The sequence below is a fragment of the Rhinolophus hipposideros genome, assembly GCF_964194185.1.
Source record: "Rhinolophus hipposideros genome assembly, contig: SUPER_9_unloc_2, whole genome shotgun sequence".
NCBI classification, from domain to species: domain Eukaryota; kingdom Metazoa; phylum Chordata; class Mammalia; order Chiroptera; family Rhinolophidae; genus Rhinolophus; species Rhinolophus hipposideros.
In genome coordinates this window covers 240584-264322 of record NW_027669496.1, presented here as the reverse complement: position 1 = coordinate 264322, position 23739 = coordinate 240584, and the positions used below count along the sequence as shown (strand labels likewise).

Here is a 23739-nt window from a genome sequence, read left to right as displayed (position 1 = left end):
CTGTGCTTCTGGGTGTTGGTAAATTCATTTTTATATTTCCCACTCAGTTTTATAAGGACAAAAAGATGATTAAATACTCAAATATTGGCAAAATAATTGTACAGACAAGTGTGGTGACACTGCCAAAAATGAACAGTCAGTAGTGTGGTTAGTTATGAACTGATTAACTTAATGCAAACTCACCTTTGGAAAGACAACTGAAGGATTTAAGTGACAAATTTAAGGTGGGTTTTTATTTTTTTTTATTTTTTTTATTTATTTATTTTTTTTTCATTAAATAAATTTATTTGTTAAAATAATTTAACTCCAAATACAACTGTTGAATTTGCATTGAGTTATAACTACAATTCATGTTTTAATTGAAACGTCAAAGTTTAACAACTGACATTGTTACAAAACAATAAACTGTTGTTCAATTTTAAATGGTCAGTTGTATTAGAGCTCAACAATTAACTGTGAACTATGTTTTTCTCTGGGAAACCCCAAATCAATAATGATAAGTCTGTTTCCAAAACCCACTGCAGTCATTCTTGAAACCCTGATCAAGATTTAATAGATGCACAATGACACATTAAAAAAAAAATAGACCCTCCCCCATAGTCTTTAACATTTGATTGGCTAAGGAGACAATTAAAGCTTACCCAGAGCTAACACAAGACTACAAAAAACTAAAAAACAAAACAAACAAAAACTCAACACAATAAACAAAATAGCACTTTCATATTCATACACGCACAGACAATATTCCCACTGGACAACTCTTGAAAACAAAGAGCAGACATCCTTAGGCAACATTTCTTTACATAGAAAAGCAGATATCAGTAGTTTTACCACAGAAAAGTGATGGCAACTATAGCGATTAGTCAAGTTCAGTCTTAATTCTATAAACCAAAGGAGAAAATCATCAAAGCACCTTTCAATAGTTTAAGATATTATGTAATACTTTTGATCAGATGCTGGCTTGTTTTGTGTAAGTGGAACAAAATGAAAGGCATCAGTTACCATCACTACCACAGCGTAAAAGAACCAAAATAAAAGCTGCAATATAAAAGAAAAAAAATTTAACAAATGCTGCCTTTGTATAAAAAATAAGACAAAACAAAAACAAAAAAATCCTTAGCATAATAGCTAAAAAAAAGAAGTGGGTCTTTGGATCAAACCATAATATTTTTAAGGCATGTTAGAAAAACTTTCACTTATCTAGTTGCTAGTCTGATCAGGGCATAAAATAAATAGTGACACAAGGTCACAAACTTTTCTCTGTAGCCACTATTTTACTTCATGTGCCAACAAATTTAATCTTGTTCTTAAGCTTTTTATTAACATCTCAACAAACACATTCATTCAAGCTGAGTTATAGTCATACCAGATGAAATACCAACAGTAAGAGCGCACGAGGGTTTCCCCGTTTCTGGATCTTTGATGCTTTGTCACTAAATATGTAGGCTGTGTGGAAACACTGTGATCAGGCAGCCACTAAGTCAGTTATTAGTAACATCTTTACAGTAAAAGCCCACCTTATTGTCTGACACAATCACTTCTAAGTAAAACCCCAATTTGAAGATAATCTTTTCCACCTTACATTTTGCCATACTGTTCATATTATTTTTCTTATCTGCATAGCAATCCATAATGTGAATGTTATTAGATGTTTCTAATAAGTAATTTTAGTTGTGATAAATTGCTATTAAATATGGAATTCTAAAAATCAATCATTCTGAGAAGTGAGAGGCTTTAAAACTCAACCAATTCACTAACAAAATATTTGTTTCAGTAGATAAATCGTATTTCTCGAATCTTTGATTTCTCTACATGCTGAGTCGAATTTTACACAATGAAATTTGTTTCAATAGAACTGGTTAGGGCTTTTGTTCTATAAATGAGGTGCTTATAATTGGGGTATAAGAAAACCTATACTGAAGAATGCAAACATTCACAATTCAAAGACGCTGATCACCATGGCCTGGTTTCCCCCACATAGTCTGTTTTCTTATCTATGAAAAGTCCACCTTTTTCTATCCTCTAAGCTTAATGCCAATTTACTAAACACTTGGGGAGGGGGGGTGTGGGCACCAATGATTTCAATTATGTATAATAAACATTTAAATAATTTATATTCTGCAGTACGGATTTTCAGTATAGGCAATTATCTCCAACTTGTGCCAAATTCTTAGGAACAATAAACACACATGCACACATACAGTCTTCTCTCAGTTACACACATAAGACCAGAGGTTACTTGCACAAGAGTGTGAAACCAACAAAACATGGGGCAGTATGTAGATCACAGGCTCAGTGATATTGCAGTTCAAGGCCAAATTTATCTCCAGAGAATCAGCTCAAGATACTCTCTTTAGCATTTGTAACTCTGAAGTTAGTTAAAAACCCTTCTACACTTGATTGTAAAATGTATGAATAGATTTTTCCTGTGCCATTACTCATGCAAATGATAAATACTTCACGGCTATGAAAACCAAAAGTATCAGAGCTTGAGCACCTTTTCAAAACACAATGTTCTCTAGCTTTATTTGCCACTTCAGTAATCAGAGCAAAATTGTTATAAGAAAATCTTAATATAATTCTCCAGGAAAATGAAAGATAAAAGGTTTTTCTGTCCCTTACCTTCCACTCTATAATTTACGTTCTACTTTTAAGCCCAAATTATTTCACATGGTTATTCAATTTTTTTAAATGCCTGCAATAAAGCTCTGCTAGAGCAAACTCGATTTTGAAAGCAGGTTAACCAAGAATCACACCACAACCATAGCCCTTAAAGGCAAGAAGGAATTTGCTGCTTAAACAAACGTAAAAATGCAAGATATTTGTAGTGTCCTGTGAGGTTCTACAAATGGGAACATGTGGATGCAGCATGGCTTCATTTTCCTTACATGATGGTACTAGTCAGTCTATCAGAACGCTTCTCGTTAGTAAGGCGAGGCAATCTCTTTGCATCCCAGTTGCTCTTCCTTCTTGTTCAGTAAAGTAATCAAGACCATACCTGCTTGGTTAACAGAGGGTGGGTTTGGGGTTGTAATTCGGATCAAACCCTTGTGAGAGCCTCCATTTTCTGTGGCAAAGCAGGTGATTTAACACATTTAAAACCAGATTGTATTTTTACACAACCTGTTCTGACTTATGCTCTACTAAGGATTGATGCATGAATTAGTTCCGTGTCACAAATTAGGATAACATCTACAATTAAGCATCAATTTTGAAAAACAGAAATGTGTCGGCTGAGCAAAGAATCTCTCCCTGTAATGCTGCTGGCAGGTCAGCTGTTATTATGTTACTTGACAGAATACATTGGTTAGAAGCACTATCTCAATGCCTGAAAATTCAGTACTCTCGTAGGAAAATATTTCTCCTTTACTTATTTCTTTTTTAAAGAAGACAAAATATTTTAATTGTAAGTGGTCACAGGAATTCTTCTGGGTTCTCTCTTGTGATTATTTTTAATTTATACAATAGTTGCTTCTGTCAACTCAGGGACCATGCCATCATAGCTTTCAAAGGAGATCACCCTGAAGATCGATTGGCTATGCCTTAAAGTTGCAGGTGCATACAGGAGACTGAGGACAATGGTGAAAACTGTAGTTACTGAACCCAAATGTTACTCAGAGACGTCAACTGACAATCACGGCTGAATTCTGAATAAGGGCAGCTATTTCACTGTAGATCACACCACATGTCCTGCAAACTCCGCAGTCGAGTAGACGGCGTTTGTATCGCCTAGGATATGGGGCAAATCCTGTCCAGGAGAGCCATTTTTGAATGCTATTGTATGTTACATGCGGAACAGCATGGGTCGTCTTTGTCAGGCTGCGCGGCATAGTTCATTTGCCTCACAATTTCTGCAAAGAGTTCATCCACCATTGTTTTACTTTTAGCAGAAGTCTCCATACAGGGGCAGCCCCACTCTTCAGCAAGGGCTCGGCCTTCATTGGATGACACTTCTCTCTCACTTTCCAGGTCCACTTTGTTCCCAACCAAGATGACTGGCACTTTCTCATACCGCTTCACGCGGATGATCCGGTCCCGCATGGGCTTGATGTCCTGGAAGCTCTGCTGGTTGACGAGGCTGTAGACGAGGATGAAGCCCTGGCCGTTCTTGATGTACAGGTCCCGCATGGACGCGAACTGCTCCGTGCCCGCCGTGTCCAGGATCTCCAGCACCGACGACGACGAGTCCACCTCGATCTCCTTGCGGTAGAAGTCCTCGATGGTGGGGTCGTATTTCTCGATGAAGGTGCCGGTCACGAACTGCACGGTCAGGGCGGATTGGCCGACCCCGCCCGAGCCCAGCACCACCACTTTGTACTCGCGCATCGTCCCTCCGCGGCCGCCCGCGACATAGACCTACGCCCGCCGCGCCGAGCTCCCGGACCCTGCCCCGGCGGCCGGCACCGCTGCCTGCCGCGGCCGCCCCCACCTCACAGCTGTCGCGGCCCCCCGGGCGCCGGCGGAAGGAGCGGCGGCCCAAGACATGGACCGATCCCGGCGGCAATGCGCCCCGCGGGGGCCGGCAGGAACTAAGGGCGAGCAGCGAACGCGAGCCGCCCGAGCCGCCCGAGCCCCCCGAGCCGCCCGAGCCGCCCGAGCCCCCCGAGCCGCCCGAGCCCCCCGAGCCGCCCGAGCCGCCCGAGCCCCCCGAGCCCCCCGAGCCGCCCGAGCCCCCCGAGCCGCCCGAGCCGCCCGAGCCCCCCGAGCCGCCCGAGCCCCCCGAGCCGCCCGAGCCGCCCGAGCCCCCCGAGCCCCCCGAGCCGCCCGAGCCCCCCGAGCCGCCCGAGCCGGCCGAGCCCCCCGAGACCCCCGAGCCGCCCGAGCCCCCCGAGCCCCCCGAGCCGCCCGAGCCCCCCGAGCCGCCCGAGCCCCCCGAGCCGCCCGAGCCGGCCGAGCCGCCCGAGACCCCCGAGCCGCCCGAGCCCCCCGAGCCGCCCGAGCCCCCCGAGCCGCCCGAGACCCCCGAGCCGCCCGAGCCGGCCGAGCCCCCCGAGCCCCCCGAGCCGCCCGAGACCCCCGAGCCGCCCGAGCCGGCCGAGCCGGCCGAGCCCCCCGAGCCGCCCGAGCCCCCCGAGCCGCCCGAGCCCCCCGAGCCCCCCGACCCGCCCGAGCCGCCCGAGCCCCCCGAGCCGCCCGAGCCGGCCGAGCCGCCCGAGCCCCCCGAGCCCCCGGAGCCGCCCGAGCCCCCCGAGCCCCCCGAGCCGCCCGAGCCCCCCGAGCCGCCCGAGCCCCCCGAGCCCCCCGAGCCGCCCGAGCCCCCCGAGCCGGCCGAGCCGGCCGAGCCGCCCGAGCCCCCCGAGCCCCCCGAGCCGCCCGAGACCCCCGAGCCGCCCGAGCCGGCCGAGCCCCCCGAGCCCCCCGAGACCCCCGAGCCCCCCGAGCCCCCCGAGCCGCCCGAGCCCCCCGAGCCCCCCGAGCCGCCCGAGACCCCCGAGCCGCCCGAGCCGCCCGAGCCCCCCGAGCCGCCCGAGACCCCCGAGCCGCCCGAGCCGCCCGAGCCGCCCGAGCCGCCCGAGCCCCCCGAGCCGCCCGAGACCCCCGAGCCGGCCGAGCCGGCCGAGCCCCCCGAGCCGGCCGAGCCGCCCGAGACCCCCGAGCCGCCCGAGCCGCCCGAGACCCCCGAGCCGCCCGAGCCGGCCGAGCCCCCCGAGCCGCCCGAGCCCCCCGAGCCGCCCGAGCCGCCCGAGCCCCCCGAGCCGCCCGAGCCCCCCGAGCCGCCCGAGCCGCCCGAGCCCCCCGAGCCGCCCGAGCCCCCCGAGCCCCCCGAGCCGCCCGAGCCCCCCGAGCCCCCCGAGCCGCCCGAGCCCCCCGAGCCGCCCGAGCCCCCCGAGCCGCCCGAGCCGCCCGAGCCCGCCCGAGCCCCCCCGAGCCCCCCCGAGCCCCCCCGAGCCGCCCGAGCCCCCCGAGCCGCCCGAGCCGCCCGAGCCGCCCGAGCCCCCCGATCCCCCCGAGCCGCCCGAGCCCCCCGAGCCGCCCGAGCCCCCCGAACGGCCCGACCCCCCCGAGCCCCCCGAGCCCCCCGAGCCGGCCGAGCCGCCCGAGCCCCCCGAGCCCCCCGAGCCGGCCGAGCCCCCCGAGCCGCCCGAGCCCCCCGAGCCGCCCGAGCCCCCCGAGCCGGCCGAGCCCCCCGAGCCGCGGGCCCGCAGTGCTGCCCGCCAGCCTCCTAAGGTGGCTTTTTAAAAAGGTGTCTGAAAATCAAACCGGCTATAATAATACTGGTCCAGTTGTCACAAATTGACAAGTGAATATAATACCAACTAAAGAAAGGATTGGAAATGTGGATCTTTTCTGGCCATTCTAGACTGAATAAATCGGTGAAATCCTGAGGCAAAACAGCAAATTTCCTTTCTTTCTTAACATATATACTGAAAAGAGAAAGAGATTTCTAGTTTCACAGGCCTTATTCAAAAAGCAGATAAGTACAAAGTATACTCCAATTTTTAAAGAAGATTTTTGGGTCTAAGGTGATAGATATTGAGGTTGAAAATAAAACGTTTCAAAATACAAGAGTTTTCTCTGGGAAATCAAGCTTTTAAATGCTTTTGTGTTTTATACATCGAAATTAATACATTTCAGTTTTAGGGTACATAAAGTTTTTTTTTTCTTCTCTCATTTATGGTTTTTGCTTCCCCCAAGTTCTCTGCCTGTTACATACCTGTTTTCTTAATTCAGGAAATGAAATTTCCTATTTCATTTTGCTCAGACGACCCAGCAGAAGCCTGGGCCAGCGCCCACCGAGGTCCGAATGGAACTCAGCGCTGCCCACAGGCCACCTCTGAAGCTTGAGGCGCCTGGGCCTTGCACGTGGGCTCCGGGTGCCCTTGACCTTGGCCCCGGGGCTCTGTGCGCATGCGCAGCCCTCGGCCTCTGCCCCGTGCACCGTTGCTTGGTGACGGCCGTTCCGGGCGGAGAGATTCCAAACCGCCTTGCTGTCCTGCGGGGATACTGTGGCGACTGGAGTTGGCTGCTCTAGAGGCTACTGTTGGCTGGGCGCGGAGAAAACAGGCGTGAGAAGTGCGGAGGAGGTTCTGAAGCCCGTGGCTTGGCCATGAAGAAGTGTTTTGGCTCTGGGCTTCAGAAGGTCAGGTCCCGCTTGGGTTTCCGAAGGAGACCCCAGAGCGATGGTGGTGGCTGGCAGCCTGAGGCCGGAGGTGGGGTCACCTCGGAGTCCGGGTACTGCAACCAAGGCAGAGATCGCATACAAATCTACAGAGCTGCCGCCAGGGGCAACGTATCAGAAGTGCAGAGGCTGCTCTCGCTCCATCCAGAGAGACTGGATGACAGAGACCTGCAGAAGAGGTGAGCGGGCCTGGGGGGCCGCAGGGCACGGGCCGGAGGCGGCGGGGGCCTGGGAGAGGGGCCTGGGAGGGGCGGTACGCTGGTGGGGCCCTTACCCCGGGGGCAGGGCCCAGGCCGCCGTGGTGAGCACCAGGACAAACTCTCAAGGTCCCGTCACTCATAATTCCCCTTACAAAGCACTTTACTGACAATTTTAAACAAATTCAACTAAATATCAGTAATAGAAATGAAAAGAAGTATAGCATTTGAAAAAGAAGCATTTTACTTTTGATGTGCACAGTTTTAGACCATGTTGTTAAACACTACAGAAAAGTGCGTAATGAGAAAACTGATTCCCATAATAGAGCGACTTGTGGGCTAAAAAAATCAGCTAAAACCCAGTATCCGTTTTACATCAGTGTCCACCCATGTATGTATGGTGTTTATTGAGGGGCCTTAGAAGGGAAGCTTCCAGTGGAAGATGGCTGTGGTCTGTCTAGGAAGACTCGTTTTCTCACCGCGTGTGCTCTTCCTCTAGTTATCAGTTTTCCACAAGCCAACTAAACTCTCAGGGTTTTAAAAGTTTTGGGTTGCACATGGTGTCTCTTTGATTGTAGTGATAAAATTAAGAATCATTCTGCATAGTAGACGAAGATTTGCCCTTCTAGGTGTCAACGGGTGCTCTATTGCCACCATTTCTTTACTAAGAGCTGAAAAGAGAGATAAATGATTGGAATATAGCAGAAAATGCCCAAACACCCTAATATATGCAGGATGTTAGAGCTTCATAGTGATGACATTTCGCGTTAGTAGAAAATATGAATTACTCATGAATGATGGAGAAATACCTGTTAAGTATTTGGAGAAAATTTGTTAGATTTTCATGTCACAAAAATAAGTTCCAGATGTACTGTAGATTAAAAATTATAAATATACAAAATGAGGAAGGTACCAGAAGAAAACAGAAATGCCTATTTATACAATTTTTTATGTTGGCGAAGACTTCAAAAAAACCAAGAGTTCAGAAGGTTGGTTGAGCAATATAAGAAATCAATAGTCTCTGTATATCAGAAAATAATACTAACAAAATAAAAGAAAAGGTACTTGCAAATTATGTACAGCATACACATATCAGGGAAAAGTGTATCTTTGTTTTATAGAGAAGTGTCTGAAATCAACAGAAAAAAGCGCTCGAATTTTGAATTGGACCAAGTTCTTTCTGTGTATCTATAAGTGACCAATATTTAGTGCCCCAGGTAAAAAAAAAAAAAGGAATTAAAGTTGAAAGAGAAATGAAAACTTCTTTTCCATCCTCAAAGGTTGAGAAGATGAGGAGTCATGGTACTTGTACTTCTGCTTCAAATTAAAGTTGCTTCAGACTTTTCAAAGTTTGGTGACTTTTCATTTTGGTGATAAGTACCACATTTAAAAATGTATATTCCCTTTACTCATCAATTCCAAGTGCTAAAATGTTTTTATGAAATAATTATATAAATCACATACAATTTGCTTTTCTCAGCACTGCTTACAATATCAATGTATTGTGAAAAACTCACATCAACACATTTCGTAAATAAATTGCAGTGCATCTGTAGGATGGAATTACCTGAGACCGCTGAAGGTGGTATGGATAATACATACATGTTTACATGCAAAGATGTACTTTGGTAGATTGGAAAAGGAGAAAGAATTCCTTTGATTATACACACACACAGACTACGATGTTATTTTAGCCAAAAATATGTGCAAACTTGATTACTGAGTATTTGTACAGTGACATTTTCTTTTTTAAAAAGTCTGATCTCTACACTGAACATATACAGAAATTCTAGTAACAGTTTATTATTAATAAAGTAGTCCCAGGTAATATTTCATTATTCCCAGGAATATGAATCTTGTACAGATTAAAACAATTTCTCACTTCTATTTTCAATTTTTTTTTTTTAAAGATTGGTATTTTCTGGCAACTTTTAGCCTCTTCAGAAGTAAAGGCAGTCTTTTTATCTGTGCCGGTAGAAGTTCATGTATCTATATTTCTGTACACACTTATTTTTTTATTATATAGAGCTTCATTACCTATAACATTAAGTGATTTTTGATTCATCATTTTGGTTCTGTCTTTATGGAAATCAAAAATAGCACATATAAGTGATTATTACTATTGCAGAAGTACTGCTTTACTATAAACATTTTGTTTAAAAACATTGAACTCTCCAGCTGTAGTTATCCCTTCTTTCAATCCATTTATTCATCAAATATACACTGAATAACTGTTACGGAGCAGACACAGTCTACTCGGGACTCTCAGAATCTATCTCTCAGGCCCTCTTCATCCTTAAAAACTTTATGTTGCCCAGTAGGAGCGAAATGAAAAATTGTAAATGGACGTAATAGTACCTAATCTCCATTGAAGCTTTTCCTCCCTCGTTTCAAATAAAAGGATTTCTACAGTTAGGACATTGTGAACAGTAACCAAACTTGCTGTTTACCTAGTGTACAATAGTATTAAATATGAGTATCGATCACTGGAAATCGTCCGATTTTCATATAATCTATGACTCGAAACAGACAATGAAAGGAGCCATCCTTAGTCACTTGAATGCTGAGTCTCCTTTGGCTTCAAGTTTCTTGAAAATCAAAACAAGAATTACTTTGTGATTTTAGTCCTCTTTCCCCATGATGCCCTTAAGAATGAACATTTATTTAGATGCCAATTTATGACGAGAACTGCGGAAGGTCTGGTGTGTTTCCATTATTTCACTTCACGTCAGGGTGGTAAGATGCCGGTTCTTGTAAATACCAGTAAGAAATTATTTAAATGCTGCCAACTATACTTTCAAGGCACTCTGAATTGTACATTGCCTTCCAGAGTCAGAGGTGTTAAAATATGAGAAAAGAAGCATCTTAGAACCACTGAAATACAGTGTTCTTTCTTAATCCTTAAAACATAGCTGCAAAGTAGGTGGAATGATATCATTTTACTTAATTGAAATGTTGTCTTGTAAAGTAGTAGTGATGGTAATAATTCTGATAATATTACCAGTTACTGAGCTGTGTGTTTTGTGCTAGGAACCTAAGTAAACACTTTACATAGATTCCCATGTGAGCCCACAACAGTGTTAACTACTGTTTTTATCCCCACTTTGTTGATGAGGAAATGGAGGCACACAAAGGCTAAGGGACAGCTAATAAGTGGTCGAATTAAATTAGGATCAAACCGAGTTGAGCTGATTCCCCAGGGCATGCTCTCTGTAGTCACATAGGCTGCTCTTTCCTTAGTGTGGCGAGTAAGCAGAGCTCGTGAATATTGTACTTTGTGCAGAAGAAAACTCCATGTTGGTTCTGAAGGCATTGGAGTGGCGTGTCATGTTTACAATTGCGTGCAGAGCTGCATGTTTGAGACAGTGCCCTGTAATGTCCTAAATGTCCTCTCACCCTCATAGGACTGCTCTCCATTTGGCCTGCACCTTTGGCCATTCGGAAGTGGTGACTCTTCTAGCAGAGAAAAAATGCCAGATGAATTTCGGTGACAACAGAAACAAGACAGCTCTAATAAAGGTATGTGGTAGCCAGCTCTGTCAACAGGAGATGGATTTTATTTTAGTATTTAGAATAAAAATGAATTTATCTCAATTAACTATAACTAATTGTGGAAACTTGTGGAATGCTTACTTTGAATTCCCATAATTTACCGTTTATTTAATGACGTAATCCTGACAGGCCGTGGAGAGCCAGGAAGAGGAGTGTGCAACAATCCTACTACAACATGGAGCGGATCCACATGTGAAGGACGATTGTGACAACACGGCTCTCCACTACGCGGCCATAGGGCAAAACACCGCGATAGTTGAACAGCTGCTGCAACATCAGGCAGATATGGAAGCAACCAATGAGGTATAGATCCACAGACTGTATTTACACAATATTTGTTATACGTGTGTTTCAGTCACAAGCATTTTATTTCTAGTCGACATATACTGCATGCTGTACATCGCTCCCTGTCGCCATAGAAACAAGTCCAAAGCCAAGTCAGGAAGGGGAAATGAGGTGGCCACAGAAAGGGCCCAGCTCTGTCCTGTAACAGTCCTGTTACTGCGTGGGAGTGGGTGGCAGGCTCAGAGCCCACCAAGGACTGACGACCCGGGGGGAGGGAAGTATGTGGGGGTGGCTGCTGCAGGGCAGGGCCTAGGAGATGGGTGAGCCTGGGTCCCGCCAGGGAGCTGGGGGGTGCAGGTAGGGAGGGGAAGCAGCAGGACACAGGCCCTGAGCACCCCAGGCCTCGGGGATTCTGAAGATCGGGGCAGGAGGGCCAGCACGTTTGGACATCCAGCAAGGGCATCGGCCTGTGCTCCTAGCCACTCTGCCAGCCACGGCCCCCCTTGGGGTCTCCACCTCGGAGTGGGGCTCCTGCTCAGGCTGGCGGAGGTGCTGGGCGGGTTTTAGGTGTACAGAGGGAGCAGGTGATGGGGACGCGTTCACCCCTTTTTGTTCTTGGACATACATCACCGCTCGCCACTGCAACCCCAGCAGGAATGCCCTTGGTTGACAGAGGAAGGGTCAATTTTACACCTTTGGAAGCTCAAGTGTTCCCTGAATGCAAACAGTTGGAACTTAATTTTCTAAAATTTTACTTTACGTGATGATACCTCTAAAGTAGCAGTAGAGGGCACAGCTCTCTTTTATGCACTTATGATAAATTACTTGTGAAAACAACACTTGTAACAGGCAACACTTCCTTTTTTAAGTGTTTTTTCACGTCCGAGTTGTTTTCCAATTAATGCAAAACAATGCAGGAAAGCAAAATTTGCCTTTGAAATCGGCTTTACCTTAAAACTCAAACAAACAAAAGCATTTTACAATATCATAGTAATCTTCCCGCTGTTGACAAATTGCTATTTATAAACAAATGATTTATATAAAGCTATTTAGTTTTCATTGGCTAAAGCCTAAGAGGTAAAAAGGAAAGGGAAAGGAAATAACTATCAGAAATATGCAGGGCAATTTGGAAATTTGGCTATTGAGGGGAAATAACAAGAAGAGGTTTTTCAAAACCTCATGGACACAGACAGCAGTTCAATATTTGCCAGAGGGTAAAGGCGGGAGGGGTGATAGATGAGGAAAAAGGGGTCAAACATAATGGTGGTGGAAGGAGAACTGACTCTGGTGGTGAGCACACAATGCGATATACAGATGCTGTATCATAGAAATGACACTTGCAACCAACGTGATTTTACTAATCAATGTCACCCCAATAAGTTTAATTAATAAACAGAGGTTTTTTTATTTTTGTTTTCCTTCAGTTTATATGCTTAGTCAAGGTCCTCTTCAGTTTTGGGGGATAATAATCCTTAGTTTGGGAGAGAGAGTTAGTGAGTTTTAAATTCCCCTAAGACCACATCTAGGAAGGCTCCGAATCCACCAGATTACAGTGAACAGGTGGCAATTAAGTGGGAAAGGAAGGAAAGACAGATAATTAAGTGACATATCATCTGTTCTGGCAGAAAGAGCCACCTAGGTAAGAGTCTAAACTCTGCTGTGAAATGTAGACTGTCCCATGAGAAGTAAGGAGTTTAGCAGTAATGAAATCAAGTTGCATTTTAATTGTTAATCCCGTTTCCACTCCTACCCAGGAAATTAAGTGTGGTTTTCATAAGTGACATGTCTCTTCCACTTTTATTTGGCCTAATCCTCAATATCAGAGGAAATTGGTGACATAGGCGAGAGAAGAGGAGACTGAAGTGATCGTCTACTGGACTAGTTCTTGGCTAGAATTATGCTGGCGAATCACAGTCACCCTAGGAACTTTAAAAACATTCACAACCATTTACAAGCTAGGCTCTTCCTGAAGGTTTTGACTATGTAAAGCTAATAAGGCCTGGACATGTGTTGTTTAGAAATATTTCCCTGAGATTCTGATACAACTCTTGGTTAAGAACTACTAGTGCAATATATCAATTCGCAGATCTCAAATACTTAAGAAATCTCTAGAAGAGGTGGAGTTTGAGAGGTGATTTTCCTTCAGCTCTCTCCTTCCCAACACTCTTTGCCTGACTTTTGAACTGTCTGTACCTCTGGGCTCGAGAAGTGGAAGGAAATATCATTGGCAGTATCTACTGGCTTAAAGAAGAACACCTTTTTCCTTTCAGCCATCAGTCATTCACTGGTGCTCTGAGAATCTTTAGAAACTTGCTGATGGGTGGTCTCCTAATGCATAGAATCGGGCCCTTTAAGAGTTTTGCCGATGGACATGCGTCCTATTTGGGAGACCACCTCAGGGATACTGTGGATACCTGATCATGGCATTGTACATCAGAAGCTAAACATTAATGAATGCCAACTATAATTTTATATATATAATGTGATGGTTCAGTGTGAGGTCGGAGGGATAGTGGATGGGGGCAGGGGGGTTCACAGTATGAGGGATATAAATGATGAACGTCTAAGTATTACCTTGTTTTGTACACCTGAAACTAATAAATAAATTAATTAATTAAAAAAAAAAAGAGTTTTGCATGTTTGTTTGTGCTCAGGTTGTTAGATCAACAAATGCTTACTGCATGCGGGGTTTTCCTGCAGTAATAGGAAATTGTGAACCTGCTTTTTTTGCCTGTTGTTCTGTAAATCTCCAGTTTTCTTTTCTTTGTTTTTAATTAAATTTATTAGGATGACAATGGTTATTGTATTTAAATAGGTTTCAAGTGTACATTTCTATAATGCATCATCTATATGTCATAGTATGTGCTCACCACCCAGAGTCAGTTCTGCCTTCACCGTATATTTGACCCCCCTTACCCTCTTCTACTATCCACCGTCCCCCCTTATGTTCTGGTAACCACTGAACTGTTGTCTGTGTCTGTGAGTTTTTGTTTCCTTGTCTTGTTCGTCTGTTGCTTTCAGTTTCATATCCCTCATATGAGTGAAGTCGTATGGTCCTCGACTTTTTCTGTCCGATTTGTGTTGCATAGCATAATACTGTCATGATCCATCCATGTTGTCCCAAATGGCAGCATTTCATTTTTTTCTATGGCAGAGTAGTATGCCATTGTGTTTGCATACAACATCTTTTTTATCCAGTCATCTATTGAAGGACAGTTTTGTTGTTTCCATTTCTGGGCCACCGTAAATGTTGCTGCAATGATCGAAGGTGTGTGATAAACTCTCTCAGTATGTCTGTGAAATTCATAGAGCCGTGGCATAATCACGATGGTAGGTTTAAACATGAAATCCCGTGAAGTTAGTAGCAATACAGATGGGAAGTGTCAATAATTTAGTGTCAGCAGTTCTATAATGTAATTATCCATTGGGTTAACAATCTGAAAAATGAATACAAATAGATTATGGTTTGAATAAGAATGGGAAAAATTCTTGAAGTGGGTGTAATGAGTCTAAATGACAGTTTTATTGCATGTTGGGGCCCAGTTTTTTAATGAAGCATATGATACTAAAAAACAGAAAGATTTTACATACAAATATTCACATTATACACAAACATTTGGAAACAGCAGATAAAAAATTCCAAGTGGGCCACGGACTAATTATGGCTCCTCAATATGTTTCGTTTGCCTCCATATGTTGAGTCAACATCGAAAGTTTTGGAGACTCATGAAGAAGTAAGGATGTCAAGCTTCTCTGAAAGAATCAAGCCTGGTCCCCTTGAGCCCTGACTACAGTTGGGTGTCCTGTGGCGAGGCTGCACCTCTTATATGAGACATGTGTTCCCTAGTGTGCCACTGTCCCCACCTGGGTTCTTCACTTACTTGGGTCACCTTCTTTGCCTCCGTAAGCACTGGAGTGTGCGATTCCTGTTTTATAGAATATTTTGATAAACGCTTCAAGATTTTCAAGACAGTCTATATTGATTTATTATATGTATTCTATATTAATCTCCTTAGAATGAGAGTGAGTTTTTCAAGCTAGAATTCTAAGTTTTTCTTTTTAAAAAACAAAAACCAAAAAACTTCCTTTTTCATTATATGTCCTATAAAGAATCATACCCATTGAAATGTCTTTAAGTCTTATGAGGTCAATGATGGTTATAGTTGTAGATGTTATGCATATTGCAGGCAGTATTCTATCATCCTCCTCAACGTGGTTCCTTAAAAATGCAAGTGATTTAGTCGCTTTCATGATGCTAAAAATCATCCATATAGATCAGCATTAAAACGTGAACTGATAAGCCATGATATTTTATTTCGGAGTTACATTTTGCCTGAGCTATAAAATAATTTTAAGTAGCAATTAAAATAGAACCAGAATAAAAAAGAGATTTTTTCAGAAAGTAGATAGGCATTGGGGTCCCAAGGTTATCATTGTAACTGAGAATAAAATTTCACATTGAGCTTACCAACAGCTAAGATAAAAACCCATCGTCTTATAATGGGAGAAAACCAATGGACCATTTAGTGATAAGCAATCAAAGGTCATTTGAAGCCTAACTCTTTTTAATTTAGAGTCCACTTCCTTAGTGACCCTTTTGGAGCAGGAGAGCCTGAAGTTGACATCTGGGATCCTGAGAACATGGATAGAAGAGAAGCAAGCAAGTTTGTATAAGCTGCAGAAAACCTCACCTCTGTTGGAAAGCTCTCCGAACTGTATCCCTGAAATTCTGTGATATTTCAAACGTTAATGTTTGCCACAGAAAAGTATTGTCAAATCGGGATTAAGCAACCTGAAACACTTCTTTAGTAATAACCATATAAAGCACAGTTTTATAATACTTCTCAAACACAGGTGATCTTTCTGGAATCTTCCTACTGGGGCACAGTAATTAATTTCTGCTAAAGTACATATTCTTTGGAATATAATGTAACAAACACTACCCCAGAAATAATTATTTAGGTTATCAATTCAATGAAACGACTTAAAGCATTTACGTCTATGTTTTCGAGCTTGGAGATACAGGGATGGAGAATAGCCCCTGCCCTCAGAAGGCTCTGGGTTCAGGTGGGGAACGATAAAATAACTGCAGTATAGTGCGATAGAGATTGTGATGGGAGCAAAGTTCTTGGCACCAGGACTGTCAGTGTTTGAAGGGAGTTCTGGAGAATGAGGTGGAAGTCCATCTGTTGGAGAGGAAGGGGGAGGATATTTTAAAGGGAAGGAGCAGCAGACGACAACACAGAGGGCTACTTTTTATTTACTTTCTCTAGTGTATGTTCAAGTTTAGAGGATCTTTTATGAGTTTTCAAATTCAATTTAGAACTACGTAGTTTTTTAAGCTATAAATTGTTTTCTCTGTTTTACAGTTTGGTTTTACACCACTTTTATTTGCTGTGAATGAGAACTGCCCGAAAATGGTGGAATATTTACTCGAGAGACATGCAAACATACATGCAGTTGATAAGTGGAAAAGGTACTTGTTTGTTTGTTTTTTAACTTAGAACTGTTTTAGAGCGGTAACAGTTACTCAAGTCAGAAAGATTAAATTAAGAAGAAGAGGATTAACCTATAATTACAAAGTGAAAAATATCAGCACATCGTCAGTTAGGTAGAATAGCAATTATTCTGACTGGTGAACAGGAAGAACCGTATCCTGCAGGATTCATATTCATTTATGATATCGACTGATGTCATTTGTCATTGCAGTTTTTGGTCACATGGTATTATATTAGCTAAAGGGTTTTCACGGTAATTTTACTAGTTTTGTATAGTATGGACTCTAACTTAGTTTATGATACAATATTGGGTTTAGTCTCTCTGACAGTTTTTTTAACCTCTACTGTGTATTCAGGTTTCCTTAAAAGATGCACGTTAAACATAAATAGGAGTTGATTTTGTTGTTTGGATGACTCTGCTTTAAATTGTTTTCCTGAAGGAATACTGATGTTATAGGGTTTTCCCTAAATGACTGTGAATTACTACTACCAGATATTCCTCAGTTTTTATTCTTTTTTCATTTCTAGTCTATTTTGATGTTTTTTTAAATCATTTTTAATTGGTATGGGTAGAAGGGAGAAAGACAACATTAACTGAATAAACTTCTTCTTTAATGAAACAAGTCATAGATGGGTGATTAAAAAAGAGATGGGCTTTCAGTTCACTCAGGACTGGGTTAAAAGCTCAGCTTTCCTACGTGTCACGTGTGTGACCGTGGGAACATTACTGTCATCACCAAACATGTTTCCCGATGTGGAAACGAGGGAAATAATATCTCCTTCAAGTACGGTCGTGTGTCATGACCTGGCATGTGATTCAGTGCCCAGCACATGCTTATGAGCACCGTTAACTCAACGATGACAATGTTTACTAGAATTATCACTAATATTATTGTTTTGAGCCTGCCAAGTAGCTTTAACTTACTTGAATTCTAGCTGACTTTGGATGCACCATATATAAGACTAAGGAAGAAACGGGAAATTCTTCATTGAAATCTTCACCTACTTCAGTTAAGTGACCTCAGCAGAGTTACTTGGCTATTAGAGAACTTTAAATTAGCACCTTCTAGGTAATACCCAGTGGGGCAAGAGGCTTTTTTTTTGTTTTTATGTCCCTTCATTTTAGCCTTGGACATAATTTACAAAGATGAACACTTAAGCATGTAAATGGTCGATTGTATACAGATAAGCACTGTATTGAACTTGGTAAAGTCTCTCAATGTTGCTGTGTACGTAACTGAAAGTTCCTAAGGGTGAAGTTGTCTCTCCGTTATTTCAGAACAGCCCTCATGCTTGCTGCAAGGAATAAGTCCTCAAATACAGTCCGGCTTCTGCTTCAGGCAGGTGCAGATGTCTTTGCTCGAGATGACACTGGGCGCACCGCGGAAGAATATGCTTTCTCTAAGGGTTTGAAGGAGTAAGTGTGTACATTGAAATGCTAGTTATCACCAAACTGGGCTTCCAAACACTTGAACTGTTACTTCTTAGGGAACAGGTGAGACGTCCTAACTGGGGTCAGGCAGGGGGGGAATGGCAGTGAGTTAGTAGACATCCTTAGCCAGAAACCAAGCAAACGATCAGACGTGTAAGACGTAGCAAAGGGACAGATTCCTTATCCCAGAACTTTGAAGACCTTTATCTTTAGGGATCCCCACATTCTCCGTTTCATTCCAAGCATAACCCCTGTGTGTCAGGTACCAATAATGTCTCTTCTCTGACTTTTCCTACTAGTTATTTGGGGGTGTAAAATGTACAGTTTAGCAGGAAATTCTGTATTTTCTGGAGGCTATTGGCTATGCTCCCCCCTTGAATTTTTCAAGAAGCCAGAGTGTTCCCTAAGTCCAAGGGGGACCATCCTCTTTCACAAGTCAGATGGAGAGGGAAGGAAGGTCATTCTGGTCATTCATTGGTTTCCATCGATTGTGTTGCTGCATGGTTGCTATAGAAACGGATCCTGTCGTCATGACTCCCCGTGCTCCCAGGTTCCCTTGCTGATCCCGAGTCCTCTGTGTCCATGGTTTTCCACATTTGGACTTCGAAGTGGCGATATTTTTAACTTGACATGCAGATGCTTGCTTACATTCTCAGCCCCTATTCCAGAGCACCAGCTCCCTGTCCCGGGAGCCAGGACTTCTAGCTTTAGCCACACACAGCCTTCCCTAACACTGAAAAACTATGCGGGGCCCACATCTTAGCCCAAACCTCATGATGACTTACCCTTTGGAGTGTCTTGTTGTGTCTTCTGCCAGCACATGTTAGTTGGAACTTTCTGAGCTGTCAGAGAGGTGCTAGTAATGCTGCAGGAAAAGATCAGACTTTCCTTTCTCCTTTGTTACCAGATCTGTACCCCAAGGCCACTTGCTATCCCATGGAGTATCTTTCCTTAGGTCCTGGAAGGTCCCATAACGCCTTTCCCAGAGTAGACACTAACTTGCCTGTGATTCCTTAGTTAAGATGAGGCTCAGTGATCTGTTTTCCAAAATAATGAAAATCTGGCCAGTGACTTGACTCTCCCTCAGGTTTCAGAATATTTAAAGTTTTGCCTGACATGGAAGCCAGTAAACAGAAAGCTCTGGATCTAAAGGAGGTTACTTGGTGTTAGAATAGCTGCACCCCTTCCACGCCTCATGAGTGTGCATATATGTTCTATCTTTCAAGTCAACTGGGGATGCCTAGGAAGGTTAGAAAGATCTGATAGGTCAGAGTTTCAGCAGGTAGACATGAGACGGAAGTAGTCCAAGCCAGGTCTTGACTTCTGTGACTTTTCTGCCACTGGTGTGATTAGCTACGATAATAGGGGCAGTTATGTTATCTACCTTATTGAGGTAACATATTTCTAAACGCATTTAATTACAAATTACATAATAGCTGAGATGTACTGAATTACAAACCACAAAGAGAGTAGCTGATAACCAAAATTAAAAACATTTTCTGTAAACTGCAACATTTGAATGTTAAATAGAACCTATGAAAAGCACACATTAGGTTTATTTGGAATTCCAAAATAATTTCAAAAACTAAAGCTCAAAAAAACTTATTCCGTTGCCTTACAATTTTGCTGTATTATCTATTTGATCCTCTGACAACCTGTAAAATAAGGCAGTGAGATGCTTGGTTTGTAGAGGAAAGCTCTGAGCCTAATAGCGGTGACTTCCCCGAAAACGGATCTTGTGGACTATAGAACTAGGATTTCTGAGTTCTCAACTCTCGCCCCTGCTAATTCTAATTAACTGACTGAACTATACTGCCCTCAACATGACTGGTTCACCTTGTTTTTTTGTCTTCTTTAATCACATGCTTAAGAAAAATTTTGTACAACTTACTATGGTTTTTTTTTTAACTTAAATTTATAGGGGTGACAATGGTTAGTAAAATTACATAGGTTTCAAATGTACAATTCTTTAATATATTGTCTATATATCACATTGTGTGATATACCACCCAGAGTCAGTTCTCCTTCTGTCACCATATGTTTGACCCCCTTTACCCTTTTCTACTATCCCCTCTTCCACTTACTCTCTGACAACTACTGAACTGTTGTCTGTGTCTATAAGTTTTTGTTTCTTTATTTGTTTGCCTTTAGAACTTACAAAATTGAAGCGTATGGGATAATTCAAGTTTTTATATTAGTTCAGATATTACCTGAAATACTCTAAGAATTCCATGTTTTGATAAATGTTTTCCTGTCAGTATTAAGACAGTAATATTCTCACCTCTTTTATACATAGCAACGTCCAACTAATTTCTGGTTATAAAAAAGGATGGAGATGTGAAACGTCTTCTGACAGTAACAGTCGAGGTAAGACTCTTAATAGTGAAGTATTCTTTGTGGTTCTACCAGACATACAGTAAGACTAAGAAAGTTTTGCTATTGAAAGAGCTGTTAAAAAATGTGTATATTGCATGTATATTTTTTCTTTGTTAGTTAATGTCTTTCTTAATAGTCTAGTATTCAGAATTATTATAAAAGTTAATTGTAGGTAATTTAAAATCTGAGAGAGTATTGTGTGAAAAGAAACTCATTTATCTAGTCATGACCCCTACAATCCCATATGATATTTGTGTAAATAAGAAAAATGATTTTTAAGTTAGTATGTTGTATGTTGCTTCTATAATCACCTTATAAGTTGGACAATAAGTTGGACTTGTAAAAATGGATATTTGTTTAAATTTTACAGCAAATGGATTACACGTAGTGAATGAATTCTTGTTATTACATTGTGGTTTGTCTCACCATAATGTAACTAAAACTAAGAACTCAACAATACCTTCATAGTCCCATAAACAAATGGCAAACAACAAGAACTACAAAACTTAGCCAGTGTGAAGGAATCGCAGTGAGACTGTTTTTTTAAAAAATTTATTTATTGGGGTGACAATTGTTAATGAAATTACATAATTTCAGGTGTACAATTCTGTATTACATCATCTATAAATCCCAGTATGTGTTCACCACCCAGAGTCAGTTCTCCTTCCATCACCATATATTTGATCCCCCTTACCCTCATCTCCCTCCCCCCACCCCCCTTACCCTCTGGTAACCACTAAACTATTGTCTGTGACTATGAATTTTTGTTTCTCATTTGTTTGTCTGTTCTTTTGTTGTTTTTGGTTTATATACCACATATCAGTGAAATCATAGGGTTCTCTGCTTTTTCTGTCTGACTCATTTCGCTTAGCATTATACTCTCAAGATCCATCCATGTTGTCACAAATGTTCCTATATCATCTTTCCTTAAGGCCGAATAGTATTCCATTGTGTTTATATACCACAACTTCTTTATACATTCATCTATCGAAGGACATTTTGGTTGTTTCCATGTCTTGGCCACCATAAACAAAGCTGCAATGAACATTGGAGCACAAGTGTCTTTATGTATAAATGAGTTCAAATTCTTTGGGTAGTTACCCAGGAGAGTGATTGCTGGGTCATATGGTAATTCTATTTGTAATTTTTTGAGGAACCTCCACACTGCCTTCCATAGCGGCTGCACCAGTCTGCATTCCCACCAACAGTGTAAGATGGTTCCTTTTTCTCCACAGCCTCTCCAACACTTGTTGCTATTTGTCTTGTTGATGAAAGCCATTCTGACTGGGGTGAGGTGATATCTCATTGTGGTTTTTTATTTGCATTTCTCTGATGATTAGCGATGTGGAGCATTTTTTCATATGTCTATTTGCCATTTGTAAGTCCTCTTTGGAGAAATGTCTCTTCAGGTCCTCTGCCCATTTTTCAATTGGGTTGTTTGTTTTTTTGTTGTTGAGTTTCATGAGTTCCTTGTATGTTTTGGATATTAGACCCTTATCAGAGGAACTGTTTGCAAATCTCTTCTCCCATTCAGTCGGTTGCCTCTTTATTTGTCGATGGTTTCTTTTGCTGTGCAGAAACTTTTAAGTTTCATATAGTCCCATTTGTTTATTTTAGCTTTTACTTCCATTGCCTTTGGAGTCAAATTCATAAAATGTTCTTTGAATCCAAGGTCCATAAGTTTAGTACCTATGTTTTCTTCAATGCAGTTTATTGTGTCAGGTCTTATGCTTAAGTCTTTGATCCATTTTGAATTAATTTTGGTACATGGTGACAGATAACAGTCCAGTTCATTCTTTTGCACGTGGCTATCCAGTTCTCCCAGCACCATTTATTGAAGAGGCTGTCTTTCCTCCATTGTATGTTTTTAGCTTCTTTTGTCAAAAATTATCTGTCCATATTTATGTGGTTTTATTTCTGGGTTCTCAATTCTATTCCATTGGTCTATGTGTCTGTTTTTCTGCCAATACCATGCTGTTTTGATTACTGTAGCCCTGTAGTACAAGCTAAAGTCAGGCAGTGTGATACCTCCAGCATTGTTCTTTTTTCTTAAGATTGCTTTGGCTATTCAGGGCCTTTTGTGGTTCCAAACAAATCTGATGATTTTTTGTTCTATTTCTTTAAAAAATGCCATTGGGATTTTGATGGGGATTGCATTAAATCTGTATATGGCTTTGGGTAATATGGCCATTTTAACTATGTTGATTCTTCCAATCCATGAGCACGGAATGTCTTTCCATTTTTTTGTGTCTTCTTCAATTTCTTTCAAAAATGTCTTATAGTTTTCAGCATATAAATCCTTCACTTCCTTGGTTAAGTTTATTCCTAGGTATTTTATTCTTTTTGCTGCAATTGCAAAGGGATTGTTTTTTGTATTTCTTTTTCTGAGATTTCATTGTTAGTATATAGGAATGCAATGGACTTTTGTATGTTGATTTTGTAGCCAGCAACTTACTGTATTCGTTGATTGTTTCTAACAGCTTTTTGGTGGAGTCCTTAGGGTTTGCTATATATAGCATCATGTCATCTGCAAAGAGTGATATTTTAACTTCTTCATTCCAAATTTGGATGGCTTTATTTCTTTCTCTTGCCTGATGGCTCTGGCAAGGACTTCCAACACTGTGTTGAAAAGCAGAGGTGATAGGGGACAGCCCTGTTGTGTTCCTGAACGTAGAGCAAAGGGCTTCAGTTTTTTACCACTAATTATGAGATTAGCTGAGGGCTTGTCATAGATGGCCTTTATTACGTTAAGGTATTTTCCTTCTATGCCTTTTTTTTTAAGTGTTTTAATCATAAATGGATGTTGTATCTTATCAAATGCTTTTTCCTCATCAATTGATATAATCATATGATTTTTGTCCCTTATTTTGTTCATGTGATGTATCACATTGATGGATTTGCGGATGTTGAACCATCCTTGTGCCCCGGGGATGAACCCCACTGCATCGTGGTGAATAATCTTTTTGATGCATTGTTGTATTCGCTTTGCTAGAATTTTGTTCAGGATTTTTGCATCAGTATTCATCAGAGATATAGGTCTGTAGTTTTCTTTTTTTGTGTTGTCCTTACCAGGTTTTGGTATCAGGGTAATGTTGGCCTCATAAAATGAGTTAGGGAGTACTGACTCTTCTTCAATTTTTTGGAAGAGTTTGAGCAGGATTGGTATTAGATCCTGTGTGAAGGTTTGGTAGAATTCACTAGTGAAGCCATCTGGTCCTGGACTTTTCCTTTTGGGAAGGTTTTGGATGACTGATTCAATTTTGTTACTGGTGATCGGTC

The 23739-nt window shown here is 42.4% G+C and overlaps 2 protein-coding genes across 8 annotated transcripts in view; one reads left to right on the top strand and one right to left on the bottom strand.

Annotated features, from left to right (window-relative positions):
* Nucleotides 1-3553: 3553 nt before the first annotated feature.
* Nucleotides 3554-4326, bottom strand: LOC308502950 (ras-related protein Rap-2a-like; the record flags this gene model as incomplete). The annotated part of the gene is made up of 1 exon (XM_081080752.1): nucleotides 3554-4326. One exon carries the CDS (start codon nucleotides 4324-4326, stop codon nucleotides 3775-3777), a length of 552 nt encoding a protein of 183 aa, XP_080936878.1. The 3' UTR covers nucleotides 3554-3774.
* Nucleotides 4327-6878: 2552 nt separating this feature from the next.
* The window catches only part of LOC308502954 (ankyrin repeat domain-containing protein 26-like), a 78133-nt gene continuing 61272 nt past the window's right edge, over nucleotides 6879-23739 (top strand). For 4 of the 7 annotated variants that reach the window (XM_081080759.1, XM_081080756.1, XM_081080758.1 and 1 more), the window contains exons 1-6: nucleotides 6879-7299; nucleotides 10722-10836; nucleotides 10999-11172; nucleotides 16524-16630; nucleotides 17932-18069; nucleotides 20381-20451. In XM_081080759.1, coding sequence (XP_080936885.1) covers nucleotides 7049-7299; nucleotides 10722-10836; nucleotides 10999-11172; nucleotides 16524-16630; nucleotides 17932-18069; nucleotides 20381-20451 — 856 coding nt within the window. In that variant the 5' untranslated portion in view covers nucleotides 6879-7048. The remainder of the gene's footprint in view (nucleotides 7300-10721; nucleotides 10837-10998; nucleotides 11173-16523; nucleotides 16631-17931; nucleotides 18070-20380; nucleotides 20452-23739) is intronic. The other 3 variants (XM_081080760.1, XM_081080757.1, XM_081080755.1) reach the window with 1 other exon arrangement.